The sequence below is a fragment of the Harmonia axyridis genome, chromosome 6 (assembly GCF_914767665.1).
Source record: "Harmonia axyridis chromosome 6, icHarAxyr1.1, whole genome shotgun sequence".
NCBI lineage: Eukaryota > Metazoa > Arthropoda > Insecta > Coleoptera > Coccinellidae > Harmonia > Harmonia axyridis.
In genome coordinates, this window is record NC_059506.1 from 31,153,687 (window position 1) to 31,170,359 (window position 16,673).

General features: G+C 37.7%; 1 protein-coding gene across 3 annotated transcripts in view; it reads right to left on the minus strand.

The window, feature by feature from the left end:
- Positions 1 to 2,089: 2,089 nt before the first annotated feature.
- Positions 2,090 to 16,673, minus strand: part of LOC123681755 (homeobox protein unc-4) — a 174,873-nt gene continuing 160,289 nt past the window's right edge. For all 3 annotated transcript variants that reach the window (XM_045620029.1, XM_045620027.1, XM_045620028.1), the window contains exon 3: positions 2,090 to 2,813. In XM_045620029.1, coding sequence (XP_045475985.1) covers positions 2,373 to 2,813 — 441 coding nt within the window. In that variant the 3' untranslated portion in view covers positions 2,090 to 2,372. The remainder of the gene's footprint in view (positions 2,814 to 16,673) is intronic.

The following is a 16,673-nucleotide window of genomic DNA, read 5'->3' on the forward strand; positions in this document are numbered from 1 at the left end:
GAAGACTTTTCATAGAAAATATACTGTGTGTAATCTCAGTTTAGATTCATGTCCTCATTGAAATGAAAAAAAAATCTCAATAGAGCTTGTGAATAAATAATAAAACTATAAATCCATATTGCCATATTACTAATAAATAATTGTATCATTTGAATTAAAGAATTGTAGTTACTTATGGCATTTGTAGCATCATTTTGCTCTGAATCTTAAGATAATAAAATATTCCACAATATTTCCTCCAGGTATAATTTTCCATTTAGACTATTGCTCAACGAAGTAATACCTAAGATTAAGATTGTCATTACCGTTGAAGTTGAATTGATGATTGGAAATTAATAGAGACCTCCATACAAAAAAGAAGAACGCTCGATATTAGAACACAGAAGCAACATAGGGAGGGACTCCTATATGCGACGAGCAAACTTCATACGGCAGAATTCATCAGTAATTGAGTCATTTTCCCCCGTTAAAAAAAAGCGCCTTGCATGCCTGCCAATTTATCCTTATTACCCACAAGGTAGCCAACATGCAAATCCATTATTATTATTATAACAACCCGTCCACATCGAGACTGTCGAGCTGCAAATCAATGAATAAATAAAACGGATAAATATTGTGTCAATAAACTTCAATCTAACTGCCGGTGAGATTGCATGAGAACTGGACCGGTTTAAGATCAGTTTCCGCAGATTAGAGGCTTTAGATCGATAATTGCTGATTATTTAGAAAACTCGTGATGTAAGTGTGAGATATATTATGCAGATCCTTATAGGAATAATGATGCAGCTTGTTGATTCTCGAAATAGGTCTTTATGAAATCTGGGATGATATTTTAGCTGAAAAAAGGTAATAGCTTTCGTGTACTCACTAAAAAAGGTCTTCGTTGCACAACCCGTATGTAACAAGCTCTTTCACTTCTTCAGAAGGGGGAGAAATGTAAGCCTTTTACTGCCTTGTTCAATAAAGCAGACCAACTGAATTAATTATTCCTTGGAGGATTTTTCGTAAAATTTTTTGGGATTTTTGTGGAAATAAATCCGTTTTTTGCAGCAGCTGCTCCCATTGCTTCATCACACATTTTTGCAATATTTATTTGAAAAATGGACATGCGACCACACTTTTTCGATTTTCATCAAGTAATATGAACTAATAATATTTATATAGCGCATAGATAGAGTGGAATCCAACATAGAAGTGAGATAGTCGATGTTTTCATCAGCTGACTGGTGTCACAATATAGTTCTGATTGGTTCTAAATGTTAAAACAATCAACACTATTTTATGATTGGTTGAAAGTTAAACTTCTTTATTCTCTCCTCAATGGCCGAAGAATCAACCCTTTTCTCTTTAAGGCTGGAGTCAATACTCATCACTGAACGATTGTCCAAGGGCGCATCTACGTATTATCATAGGGCTACCCTTATCTTTCTTTGAAATTTCATATAGACATTTGATTGATTTTTTAAAGATTTTTTCAATCAAAATCTTTGGTATGTGCAAATTGTTCAATGTATATTTTGGTATCTGGTTTTATCAATGTCATTAGATGTATAAAGGTTGAAATAAAAGTCTTTATCGAATAAATAATATATACTTATCTTTTACTTTGATATAGAAGAACATTACGGTATTGTAGATCACGAAAATAAGGAATTCATCAAATTCGTTTATTGAAGCTGCATTATCCAATTTCTAGACAACATTGCATAATAATAAAAAAAAATCTCTGATATCTTGTTTTGCCCTGGTTACAAGGTATGATATGTCATGATAAGATATGGATTCGACTAGAGAAAACATCAATTAGGACAAAAATAATGGATAGCCTTCAATGCAGTCATTCACCTTCTAAAGTGATAATTACAGAATTTGAGAAGAATTTTGCTGGGTTTTGGTGGAGCTACTCGCTAGTCGATTCCATAGCGTCAAACTGTTCTTTGTAATCTATCAGATTCATTGAAAACCTAAAGAAGACATGCACGTGTGGATATGAAATGTTTAAGTCTAACTCTAAGCAGTTTGAACTGTGGAATGTATTGCTGTTCTATGTGTTTTACCCTTAAAACTATAAATAAATACAATATTCAGATCATTTTGGACGTTTATACACAAGGACATTCTCGAATATTTACAATTTTTCGTATTGAGATTCATAATAGTTTATGCTCCTTAAAAAGCCAAGAATTTCGTTTTTATTTACATATACAATAAATTACTCAGTAGCTTTTAAATATACAGTTCGTACCCAAGAAACTTTCGTTTAAAGTCTAAGGTTACTTATGGCACTGATACACTACATCTGTTTGTTTCCTCATCTTAACAAGATGGGAATGTTTTTGAGTCTTACGTTTTAATATTGCACAATCACCAGTTTAAGTGTTCAACAACGATTCTATGCTGAAGGGATTCGCCCGCCTGATTTTCTCGTCTGGCGACGTACTCGACAGATCCATGCCGGTATCGGAGGAGACCGAGAACAGACTGTTGGGGAACCCCTCTGATTCCGCCCCAGAGTCCCCCACCACGTCAATATCACTATCACTGTCAAGGTCCGCGCCCCTTTGGCTCAGGTATTCCCGTTTCAAGGCCACCAAGTCCACCGCGATGCCCTTGGCTCTCAGTTTTCTGGCTTGGCGTTCTAAGGCTTTCTGCAGCTTTTTTCTTCTTCGGGCCCTTTCCCTGGCGCGGAGTTCCGCAGGGGGTATGGGCTCGCCAGAGCAGGACTGGGGGTGGGCGTTGTGTGCAGGTCGGCCTGGGCCCTTTTTGGTGTGTTCCTTCTTGCGCCACTTGGCTCGCCGGTTTTGGAACCAAACCTGGAAGGAAGGGAATTGTAAGTTTTTTATTATTATTTTTATTATCATTATTTGGTTTATATTGTTTTTAGGTATTTTGGTTCAATACTCTCAATGATAAATAATTCATGTGGAATATTCGGTACAATTCAGAAGACATCATAAGAATTGTGAAGGCTTACAATAAGGTTTTCAGATTAAAAATTCAATTTTGATCTTTATACTGAAAACTTTTATTATCAGATTACAAAGATGATGAAAACTTTTATTATCAGATTACAAAGATGACATTAATTATTAATCATAAGATTCTAATATCAATCAGGGGTGGTTCGTTAATATTTATTGTGGGTTGGCGAATAGTTTATTGCAAGTTTGCATTTCACCTTGATGTATTTGAACCGATATGATTTCATCATAGCATGAATTCAATTCTCAGAGTAATAATTATAGAAAGAGGGAGTATATGTCATTTTCAGTAAGCAAATTTTGTCCCCAACATGAACTATCGAATTTGACATGAAACGCGCGGAAATGAAAACATATCAGTGATGATATATTTCACTCAATTCCCGAGTTTCTCCACAAAAGAAGCACTTCTTATGTCCCATAGTAAATGAACGTTTCATATTAACTCAAAATATATTGAAATGAATACCTAAATATATCAGAAATTCAGAAAACAAACTTCAAGCGTGCCAAATGACGTGAAACAACCGATGACACTAGGGGATCAAAAGTTGCCAAACCTTAGTTCTCAGCAGGTAGATACAGAAAATAAGAAAAATTGCTTATCATAAATTTGACAAAAAAAGAATTTCGTGAGCTGATAAAATATTGCTTTTTGAAGGAAAAAAATACAGTTGAAGCAAAATCTTGGCCTGATGAAGAGTTTCCGGGGTCTGCACCAGGAGGATCAACCATCATTGATTGGTAGCTAAGTTTAAACGTGGTGAAATGAGCACCGAAGACGGTGAACGCAGTGGACGCCCAAAAGAGGCTATTACCGACAAAAAAATCAAAAAGTTCACAAAATAATTTTGAATGAACGTAAAGTGAAGTTGATCGAGATAACAGACATTGTGAAGATATCATCTGAACGTGTACATCATATCATTCACGAAAATTCGTACATGAGAAAGCTGTATGCAAAATGAGTGCCGCGCGAGATCACAATCGATCAAAAGCAACAACGTGTTAATGATTTTGAGCAGTGTTTGAAGCTGTGCAATAAATCTGAATTTTGGCGTCGATATGTGACAATGAATGAAACATGGCTTCATCATTTCACTTCGGACTCCAATCGACAGTCAGCTGAGTGGACTGCATACGATGAACCAAATCCACTTAACAGTCAGCTGGCAAGGTTATGGCATCAGTTTTCTGGGACGCGCAAGGTATAATATTCATTGATTACCTCCAAAAAAGCCAGACCATCAACAGCGATTATTATATAGCGTTATTGGATCGTTGAAAGGATGGAATCGTTAAAAAACGGCCCCACTTGAGGAAAAAGTGCTGTTTCATCAAGACAATGCGCCGTGCCACAAATCAATGAAAACAATGGTAAAATTGCATGAATTGGGCTTCGAATTGCTTCTGAATCCACCGTATTCGCCAGAACTGGCCCCCAGCGACTTTTTCCTGTTCTCAGACCTCAAAAGAATGCTCGCTGGAAACAAATTTAACGCCAATGACGAAGCAATCGCCGAAACTGTGGCCTATTTCGAAGCGAAAGACAAATCGTACTACAAAAATGGTATCGAAAAGTTGTAAGATCGCTAAAATCGCTGTATCTCCTTAGAAGGCAACTATGTTGAATAATAAAATCGAATTTAGTCAAAAAAAATGTGTGTTACTAATGGTAGACCGGGAACTTTTCAATTGGCCTGTTATCTACAGTCCTGTGGACTCGAAGGGTGCAATTAAGGCATAAATAAACGAGCGCTCAAAAGCTCCCTACTTCACATCAGCCCTTTCCCCATTTTTCTTCAATATCCCCGAATATTCTCGGAATTCATCAATCCAACGCTATCACCTCTCATAATTAACGATCACACCCGGTACAAACACCCCGTCGCAAATACAGAAATCACCGTCACTTTGCTTTACGACATAATAACACGCTCAGATTCACGTGACTTCTGGCAAGTACACAAGGCATGGTCAATTCGAAATTAATCAGGACGGCCGTGACGGTATCGGAGCTGGCGTGTGTGTGTGTGTCGAACAAGTGAACCTCGATTTATCCGTCAATAAAGTAATCATCGCCGGTGTATGCAACCCGTATATATGAAGTCATCAACCCCACCTCCACCACTGCTGCCACGCTAGTACAATCAATTTATATGTATATCATGCAATTATAATAAACAACCAGGTCGATCTAGCCGTGATAGCGCCAAAATGAGCCCTAGGGCAGTGCCGGCGAGGCGACAGGGTTGGATTTTAGTAGGTGAGGGGTGGCTGGTTGTTTTGGTTGGAGAGGGATTTGGTTCCATTTAGGTATTCAATGCTCGACTTGAGATTCAAGCTATTTGACTTGGTCTTGACTTGAAATCAATTCAAGTTCAAGTTAAGTAGTAGTTTTTCAATGTCAAGTCTAGTATCTATTTATCATTGACATTGAAAAACTACTACTTAACTTGAACTTGACTTGATTTCAAGTCAAGTCAAGTTAGTTTCATTCGCTGAGAGTATCTAAAAATTTGAAGTTTGCAGGTTAGGTTCGTTAATGAGCAAAATCCTTCAATATGACCGTTTGAGAGAGTCTAGAAAAGTATTCCAGTCGTTCCTGAATTGGTGGTAAAAACGAAAATGATCAATTCCTCGGATCATTATAAAAAAAAATGTCCAATAAACATGGTCCCGTAAGAGCTTTGTTTTCGAGATACAAAGTATTAAAGTTTTATTTTTTTCAAGTTTTTTTTCTCATAGTACCTTCCCTTCACAAGATAATGAATTTGAATTTGGTATAGATATACTCCAATTCAAAGTTTTCATCATGTGATACGCCAATTTTGCATGCAAATCTACATCAGGGTGAAATTTTTTCTGGAAGAGTGCCCGCTTCTTTCCTCCAGCACATTTTATTGGAGGACCATTGGTAGTTTAGAAAAATTTAAGAAAACGCTGGTCTAATACTATTAGGGATTCACGGATTGACTTGATATTCAAGCTACTTCACTTGGGTTGACTTGAAATCAACTCAAGTTCAAGTCGAGTAGTAGTTTTTCGTTGTCACGTTAAGTATTTATTTATCAGGTACTCTACTTGATTCACGGCTTGACTTGATATTCAAGCTACTTGACTTGGCTTGACTTGAAATCAACTCAAGTTCAAGTCAAATAGTAGTTCTTAAATTTCAAGTCAAGTATTTACTTCTTAATTACTTGACTTTACATAGGAAAACTACTACTTGACTTGAACTTGAGATGATTTCAAGTCAAGCCAAGTAAAGTTGTATGAATATTAAATCAAGCCGTGATCCCCTGAGTACTACACTTATAGGTTTCTTTTAGTTTTGTTGTGGCTGCTACCGATTTCGCGAAAAAATTGCAAACAATTCTCTAGTAATCCTCAGGAACATCCAAATTATTATAATTATCCAGTTAGAAAGCTGTGATGAATAGATTCATTTCAAATAAGGTTTGTTACTTATTTACCCAATCTGTAGCGAAGATTAACAAAGACTCATTAAACTGGTAAACTCATCACAAAAAGGAAGACAACAAAAAAATTCTTGTATCTCGAAAACAAAGCGTTTCTGAAAATTATCCAAAGAATATCCCAATTTCCTTTTTACTCCAATTTAGAAACACCCTGTAGATGAAGGCTGGAAAACGAGCAAAAAATCAAGAGGGCGGAGTTTCAGTAAAATTCGCGAAATTGATGTTTGAACAGTCCAATACTTCTTGATACGAGATGTTACTAGAGGACTGCGTGTTTTTGAAGACCACAGCCATTTATATATATTTAACTTGAATCGATAATTTTGTTGTTTATACTCGTAAAACCTTTAATAAAACTTATTCGGAAAAATTGCCGTAAAAACATATTTTTTTTTTAAATAGTATAAAGAAAATTGTGCCAAATCTTTTGAGGCATACGTTATTTGTAGGACTTCACGGCTTTACTTGATATTCAAGCTACTTGACTTTAAATCAACTCCAGTTCAAGTCAAACAGTAGTTACTGAATGTCAATCAAGTATTCATTCATCAAGTTCTTAACATAGAAAAACTACTACTTGACTTGAAGAGTTGAAGATCAGTTGATTTCAAGTCAAGCCTAATTCAAGTAGCTTGAATATCAAGTAAAGCCGTGAATCACTAGTTATTAGCATGTTGGATTTGCGGGCATCCAAGAAGAAAGCATATAAGAGCGTTTGCAGAAAGTGCAGGGGGATAAAGCATCTTAACGTTTTGGAAAAATATCAACTTGCAGGAATTGATTTCCCATTCCTCCTTTTGACTTTTTTCGAATTTTTTTGTGACATAACACTAACTGAATCTAGGCGTACTCAATTTTCCTTTGGGTGGGGCACCTTCACACCTTGAAGAAACACTATTTGCAGGCCGTCCTCGCCAACACCTATAAACAAAATCAAATTTTACCAGATCCGTCCCTGCTCACCAGGCTGGCCACTACACGCCAGCAAGACATACTGCCAACCTCACGCCCCCAAATTACCATGTTAATTATAGGCTTGTACGACGGGGGTGCTATGTTCCGTGTCAGGGTGCAATACCACCCCGAACCTCGGCAAAATCACCCCCTCCCCCCTCTACCACCCCCACTCTCCTACTGCGAAGATAAAGATGTCCCTGCATCTGACGGAAATTCCAAGAAAATTTTCCTGCTAGCACAGGTGGACGAAGACGATTCGTGAGATAGGGCCTCCTCAACGACCAAAAGTTCGAAGTGTTACATTTACGGTTTCGTGATCGAAAATATGTGATGAGAAGAAGGGAGGGGTGGGGGGTGATATCGTCAATTAGGGAAAAGTTTTAACGGCCCTACGTTTTATCATCGACGTGGATCGATGATGGAAAAGTTCGGGAAATTGATGTTCCTATTAGGGTTGGCGATGATTTTTCATTGCCTATTTCGCGTGGTGCGGAGATAAGATTTACGCCGTCTTGGATCGAGTTGTTATCGCTTTTTTGGGTCACGATTGGTGATGGTGCTGCTGTGATGGCATGCAGATTGTGTAGCTTTGGGCTTGAAAAGTTTGGGATTTTAATTCGTTTGTGTTGCGAAAATAGACGCGATGTGGCATCGGTGGTTGGTTGAATCGTTGTTGTCGTGAAAAAACTGAGAACGTAGATCATAAACGTCAAAATATTCGAGTTTTTATGGAAGGTCAACGCTGACTTCCGATCCTATCAAATATCTACACATGTCAATTGTCAATATAATATTATAATTTGGATATAGTGAATTGATTGTCAACATTATTCGAAATTGTTCATAATTCTGGTGGTGTTAAATCGTTTTCGTCAGACATAATTCACGAATTTAATGCGTAATTATAAATTATTTCAAAATGCGAAACGTAGGTACGATTCAAGTTCGGTAATTTGTCAATTTTCACACCAACTGCCAAGATACAATACAAAAGTCACTAGGATGTATAATCTAAATTTTTCATTGAATATCGATGATATTTCACAAAACTTGACTGAAATAGAGAAAATATCGTCTAATACTCGTTGCAGAAGGCAATTCCAACACTCATGCGTTCGAATTTCGCATTCGTGTTGGAATAGGAGCCCATTCTGCAACTTGTTTTAGAATATACTATCAAATTGGTCTAGTCCGGTTTAGCTATAATCTAAACTTGTTTCTTTTAACTAATGGCCTGTCAAGTTCTGTGTTTTTAGATTTGTTTATGTCACAGTTCAACGTCCAATATACAAGGTGTAGTAAAAAAAAAATCTATTATTTTGCATGTAAAACGATGCTTGCCACAGTTAGAATGATCCGAATAATGTCAAATATGCGCCGTTTTGTTCGATAACTTGTCTCCATTTTGAAGGTAATATCATAATTCCTCTCTCATAGAATCTCACGTCCCTATTGGCAAAAAATTGAAACAGTCGATTTTCACAAGCAAAATTGTTCGCCATGGACAGAAACAGATAGTAATCAGTTGGTGCCAGGTCCAGACTATAGGGAGGATGCATAAGAACTTTCCAACCAAGCTCCCAAGCAGTTCCGAGTTAACAATTGTGCCGTAGGGAAGCAGCTCATAGTAGATAATTCCCTGCCAATCCCACCAAACACACAGCAAAACCTTCATAGCCGTCAATTCTAGCTTGACCACCGTTTCCGCCGACTGACCGCATTTCGACGACGACCGTTTTTGCTTGACGTTGTCGTCACTTTTCATCAACAGTCACTAACCGCTGCAAAAATGGATCGATTTTGTTCCGATTAAACGGCAATTCAGAGATGGAAATTTTTAGTTTTTTAACTCGTGTGGTACCTATACATCGAGCTTCTTCTTGAGACTAGTCTTATGCGCAAAGTGTTCCAAACGGTTTTTTGGGCAATTTTTAGCTCTTGAGCAATCGAAACAGTTCTGACATTACGGTTGGACTCCATAAGTCCATGGTTTTATCGACATTTTCCACAATTGTCCTTACGGTGCCTGTTGCATCTTTAACATCGAAAAGCTTTCAATTTATATAGCAATTTATATTTTCAGCTTGTCAAACTAAGACAGCAAGTGGTTTGTAGAACGTTATCAGCAAGCTTCCATGCTGCCTTGAGCGAAAGCAGATAGTGGTCGGATATAATAGGCTATAGAGAGCCCAAGAGTCCTTATGCCACTCAATAGAGAACCTAATACTTAAAAAAAAACTAAAAGAAATATTTTTTCAAGGTTCTCTAATGAGAGAATAATAATAATAAATAAACGACAATCAATGAATCACAGATAGATAGAATCAAAGAGTTTCCAATAAGACTTGCCCCAAAGATCTATAAGATTACCCAAACTTCTTCCTAATACAGTTATAACTCAATCGCGTTACGCTGTGTCAATAATGGTGGTCTTTGATTCAATAATAGCACGTTATTCCTTTCAGACCACTTGGGAGTGGTGGTTTGACTAATGTCTTGTCTAAATTAAATCACTCATTTCGACGACGTATACAACACGCCAACTTTCAATTATGTCGTCGGCGATACTTCCAAGATGTTGAATTGGAGAAATACACGATTCTATTAGATTTTGGAGGAATTATTCTATTATGGAAAGTTATAAGGATATACGAAGGCGAGTTTGGTAAATCACCCGAGTGAATAATAGATAGAAAATTCGAATAAGAATACTACATTGGTTTCTGCAGTTTTTTTCAATGTAATTTGCTATGAGGATCATGTTTGGGCCGTAGATAGTCCATTCGAGCAGTCCAATTTTTCACTACTTTCTCCAATAAATATCGCCGTATGGCGTCAATTGTAGCTTGAAGAGTTTATGATTTATCGGCTCAACTCAATGACTTAACATAGCTCCATAAAAATTAATCAAGAGGCGTTAAATCGCACGAACGAGGGGGCCAGTTGACAAACAAGAGCACTTCTGGAAATAAAGTTATCACCAAATTGACTTTGGAATGTGTTGAAGGTTGAGCGCTCTGTTTGGCAAGTTGCTCTGTCTCTCTGTCAAATGTCGTCGATGTTCAGCTGATTCATTTTTGGAAGCAAAAAATCAGTAGCATGTCTCGATAGCACTTACCATTGACAGTTATCACATTTCATCTCTTATTTCGAAAGAAATAAGGACAGATGATGCCACCATCGTGTAAACTGCACCAAATAGTCATTGTAAAGATGTTATGGTGATTCGTTTATGACTGTTTAGGATTGTCTTTGCTACATATACGGTTTTGCGCAAAAGCAGGGATATTCTCTTCGGTACGCGCATTACTTTGTTTTGTTGATAGTTTTTAATCGAGAAGGGTAAAATTAGTGCGAACACGATTGATAACTACACGAATTGCTTGCTTACTAGGCCGATTATGTAAAATGGACGAAGTGCTTTTTGAACTTCCCGAACAGATTCATTTTTTCAAAGTAAATTACCACAATTTGGAAGCATTCTTCTAGCGTAAAATGATTCGTGATGAATTACCAAAACCTCAGAGTAGTAAACATAGATAGAGGAAGCAGATATCATTTTCAGTAAGCAAATTTTGTCCCCAACATGAACTATCAAATTTGAAGCGCGCGGAAACGAAAACATATCAGTGATACGATATTTCACTCAATTCGCGAGTTTCTCCACAAAGAACGTACTTCTTATGTCCCATAGTGAATCAAAGTTTCATATCAACTCAAAATATATCGAAATAAATACCTCAATATAGAAGAAATTCAGAAAACAAACTTCAAGCGCGCCAAAAGACGTGAAACAACCGATGACACTAGGAGAGCAAAAGTTGCCAAACCTTGGATTTCAGCAGGTAGATACAGAAAATAATAAATATTCTGCTTATTACAAATTCAATAATTAGGAAAAATATCGGATTCCAAATATTCAAATTTGCATATTTAAACGGAAATCCCTCAAATAAATATTTTTCATTCAATATAATATACATTCCTAATGATATAGTAGAATTGTGGATTCGAAAATATATCACAATCCGAAAACGTAATCTAACCATATTGGAGACTTGTAAAAATTGCGTATACTTCGTCTATCTCTGTTCATTACTCTATGACCAAACGTCACTGAACAGAAACGTCAACACAATTTGACATTCCCAACTGTCAAACCATAGACATCAATCAACCATCGAAACTTCTCATGCAGCTAAAAAAACACCAGTTATAAACAACCAGACGCCAAAGGTTCAAATTCCCATAAATCCAGCTAAAACACCTCAAACATCCCCTTTTCAACCCTGCTGTCGATGATGTGTCGACTTCTAACCAAATCTAACCGCCCTCAATTCGGGAATAATGGGCTTCATCCCATTTCGATTTCCCCCGGATGGAGGGTCTTTTGGCCGGCATCAGTTTTGTATCGCAATCTCCTAACGTTCGTAGAATCGATCCTTGGGGACGTCCATCCCTTCCCTTTGACCCCGCAAGGACGCGTACCTTATTGGCGCGCCGTATCTGGGGGCGAAAATCGCTGACTTTTCCACCCGGAGGGTGGGGGAGGGATACGCTTTCCCGTTTTCCCGGCGAACCTACGGGAAATCAGATCATTAACTCCGGGAGAAGAGGATGAAAGCGAGGCCGTTTCTCAGGCAGAACATTCGAATTCATTCGGCTGGTCCTGATAGGGATCGGTTAGGTTGCCCATCTGATTGTAAGGGGGGCCACCGATGTGAGGATTTGGTGCGGGACGGGCGGATCGTTGAGGGTATGGGAGCTTTAGTTTTCAGAATTTCGAGGTTTTATTGTAAACAACTGGTTATACATTTATGATTCAAAGTATTGTCCATCACTCGCCATTACATTTTCCCATATTTTGGGCAGCGTACAAATCCCGTGTTGAAAAAACTGGTTTTCTTCTGAAGCGATCTACGAATCGATACAATTTTTTACTTCCTCATAAGACTGGAAGTGCTGGTCAGCGAGGCCTTGTGCCATTGATAAAAACAAGTGATAGTCTGAGGGAGCAACATCTGGAGAATACGGCGAGTGGAGTAGGACTTCCCATATCAACGTTTCCAAGTATGTCTTGACCACTTTCGCAACATGAGTCAAGCATTGTCATGCTGTTAAATCAGTTTATCATGTCTCTCGATGTATTACGGCCGTTTGTCTTTCATTGCTCAGCTTAAATGCATAAATTGCGTAAGATTAAGATCGCCTGTGATTGTTTCAGTCAGTTTTAACAACCAACAACACACTACGCCGAGCTGGTTCCACCATCCCTATGATTTTCTGCGCTTGGAATGATCGTAATGAACCAATTTTTGCCTCCAGTCACAATGCGATGCAGAAATCCCTTCCGTATTTGCCTTGCAAGCAGCTGTTCACAAGCAAACAAACGCCGTTCAACATCTTTTGGCTTCAACTCGTACGGCACCCAAATTCCTTGTTTCTGAATCATTCCCATGACTTTCAGGCGTTTTGAAATGGCTTCTTGCGTCACTCCCAATGATCCTGCCAATTCTTGTTGCGTTTCACGAGTCTTAATCAAGTAATGCCTCCAATTCTTTATCTTGGAAAACCTTCTCTCTTCCACCTTCCTACTGGTCATTCTATATGTCACAAGAGTGTGATCAGTTTGAAGTTAACAAAAAAATGTATTATTTATGAGGGCACTGTCAAAAAATTGAACAATCATGTGTCAACATTAAAACCCTTCACTACAGAAAATTAAGTTTTATTGAACCTTTGAACATTGCATTCTTATTGACACACCCTTCATAACAGCCAATTAGAGTTGTCACCAATAAAAAACCTGATGATACCTCCTAGTTTCCGTCGACAACTCGCAAAACTCGAAATAACTAACTCCACTCTTCTTCTTTTTCTTCTTCTTCCAAGAAATCACAACAAAAACGCCCCAATGTATGTTTTGCACAAAATGACATCCTGTCAAGTCCACCCAAGAAGCTTGCACAGAGCAGTCTAGACCAGACTGTCACTAGCGTGACTTCCCCCCTCTCCTTCTCTCCTGATTGTTTTCTAACAACCGCAACCCGATTACAAACGCATTTCTCATGCCGGCAACGAACACAGAGGGCGTTCATCAACACATCAAAGAAAATAATAACACAGAATCGCGTACACATGTAGGCCGATTGAGAACCGCATTAAGATTGTGATAGATTATAATGGATATTCAAATCGCAGGGTGAAATAATAATTATTCAAATAAAGCCAGACTGTAGGTAATGAACAACGTCGGAAACTCCTGATAGAGGAGGAAAAATTGCACGATCACGTAATGACTTCATCAGAACTGACAAAATCGTCCAGATGAGGTGAAAAACGGCTGACGCAGGACCGTAATGGGTCCCAACTGAAAACAGTCTTCATGCAGCTGTAGGGCTCGAACTACCACTTGATCTAACTCATCGTAGTTGGCAATTTTCAAAAAGATATATTATTTTATTCAGGTCTATACAGCCGAAAATGTTGGTATTTCAATAAAAAGCTTATATTATTCCATTTTATTCGACATTTACGAAATTTTTTCTCAAACTGATATCACAATCTATGAAACAAACATTTTTGTGGTTGTTGAAGTAAAAACAAGTGTTTTTAAAATGACTTCAAAAGGTGTTGAGTGCTTTGAATGAGGAGAAGTACATATCAATGATGACGACGAAAAAACCATCAAAGAATGAAGGAAAACTTAACGACTGAGTTCATTAAGAGAGTTAGAAACATTTTGAAAACAAACCTCCTGAGCAAGAGCTAGACGAGAGACATCAATACATTTGCATGTTCAATCTCAACATCTTAACAATCTTTCGGTATAATCCCATGGAGCAAAACTGATATCGAAAACTTACAACACAAAAAGAGAACTTTGATGACAAAAGCACACAAGCACTTTCAGGACAGCTGCATCGAGAAGGCGACACTATCGATGCATAAATGAGGCAGGGGTCTGCTCGTCATCATGGAACTTAATCATCTTGAAGCTTATCCCGTCCAATGATGAACGAAAGCCTCACTGCATTGAAACTTTCTTGTTCGATCTTGCACCATCTGAATCCAGTTTTCAGCCACTCTTTTGATGTCATCTGTCCACCGACTAGAAGGTCGTCCTCTACTTCTGTAGGCTTACATCATGAAACTTGCTCATGGGCAAATGGAAGCCTAAGAACATACTTCAAAGACCAAGCAAGCGGAGTGATCCGTTTGAAATAACAAAAATCATTATGATTCCGGTAAAAGGAAATATCTGACAACAATGTAAATACCACCATACTATCGGCCATATCAAACAATCCTTGCATACCAAAATCTATAAAAATCGTGCAATCCGTTTTAAAATGAGCCTAAGGATTCACCAAGCCAAGTAGCCTGACATTTTAACCAACTACTTGACTTGAAAATCAAGCTTCTGAAAAATTACATACTTGAGCTTGGCTTGACTTGATTTCAGATATTTATTGATTGACTTGATATCAAGCTACTTGATATTATTTGAGCTTGATATGCACGCGTCGCACGGTATATATTTCTGCAATCTCGTGGACGCTTAGACTAAATAAGGGGATTCCTCGAGCGCCGAGAGATTGAAGCATTCGCCAGTGTGGCTTTATTAGTAGTTTTTTCACATTTCTATGAAATCTATTGGTAGATTTTGCTAGTTTCAGGAATATCTTTCCAAACTTGGCCAAAATGGCCAAGGATTTTTCATCAACGCCAGCATTTTCAGCTCCTGTTGAAAGACAATTTTCCAGAGCTGCTCTTACAGTTACAAAAACCCGGAATAGGTAAGGCGACAAATCTATAGGATGCCTCATGTGTCTTAGATCCTGGATGGAAAATTATGAAATCTCACAAATCCTGGAGGTTTCTCATTATTAAGAAACTTTTTTTTTATGAATTTTTATTTTTTTATGATTTATAGTGATTTAATTTTCATTTCTATTTCAAAAGAGTTGATTTTTTCGGTTCTTTTATACAATAAGTTTAATGAATAAAAGTGTTTTTTGTAAGGTTCCTTCTCATTTCATAATTTTTTATTGATGTGACACTACATATTAAAACTGCTAAAAATGAAGTAGCTTGATATGATTCAAGTACTTGATAAATAAATACTTGACTTGTGATTGGAAAACTACTACTTGACTTGAGCTTGACTTGAAATCAAGTAAAGCTAAAGCCAGTTGCTTGAAAATCAAGCCAAGCCGTGAACCCTTAAATGAGACGTCCCACACTTAAAACCCAATCTGTACAAATTCCAAACGAACGTTAAAAGTTGAAAAGACCATTCGGGCCAGTCCGTCCCCTTACAATTCCTGCGGAATTGAACGTGCTATTTGCATTTTTATAACAGATTTCCGTGCCTCGCATTTGAATAAAATAAAATTTAAGTGCGGTTATTATTTTGCTATTACACTTCTTCTCCTTTAATATATCGCATCAAAACTTCCTATTAATACGTGGTAGGTTCGAGGATCAAGACCACAATCATAATTATATTCAGATTAGTAGAGTCGAGCAATGTTCGGGGTTGGTTTTAAAGCCCCGCCGACACGTGTTCCTTTTGTTGGCTGGATGGCTTCTTTAGTGCGTGAACACGGCGATAACAACTCTACTGATTTATGCCGATTTCATGTGTGTGCGGGGTTGCCACGTATTGCACGAGGGGGAGTGGGGTGGATGTTCATAAATTTTAGTGAATGTGTGCTTCCGCCAAGGTGTTGCATGGTTGTGTTGACTGTTGTTCCTTCTAATTGATTATTGTTGGAAATGCGATGAAGAGGAATGGCTGTGATTCACGTATATGCAGCCGTTTTAATTAGTCACAACCATTTTTGCATGTTTTTTGCCTTATCTGTAATCACGTGCGAATGAGGGATTCCCTTTCAGATGGTAATGCAGTGTAGGCATTGGTGCATGAATGAAAGGCGCTTAAGAGCTGGTGACCAAATGGTCCTTCGAGTTGGATAATCGACAAAATCTTCATTCGATAATTACTCAAAAATCATCAGAACTTGTAATGGAATTGTGTTCCATGATTAGATGAGGTATTCCCAGTATATACTAATTGACAAAGAAACTGAAACACCCAGAAGGAGCTGCTTAAATTTTAATTTTTCTTTAGTAAAACATAGATAGTATAACAAGGAGTAAATTATTGAAATTTGGAGAAAAACATGAAGGATTTACAATGTTTTTTTAATAAATTTGTTGATAATGTGTTTGCCCACTGCGATTATCT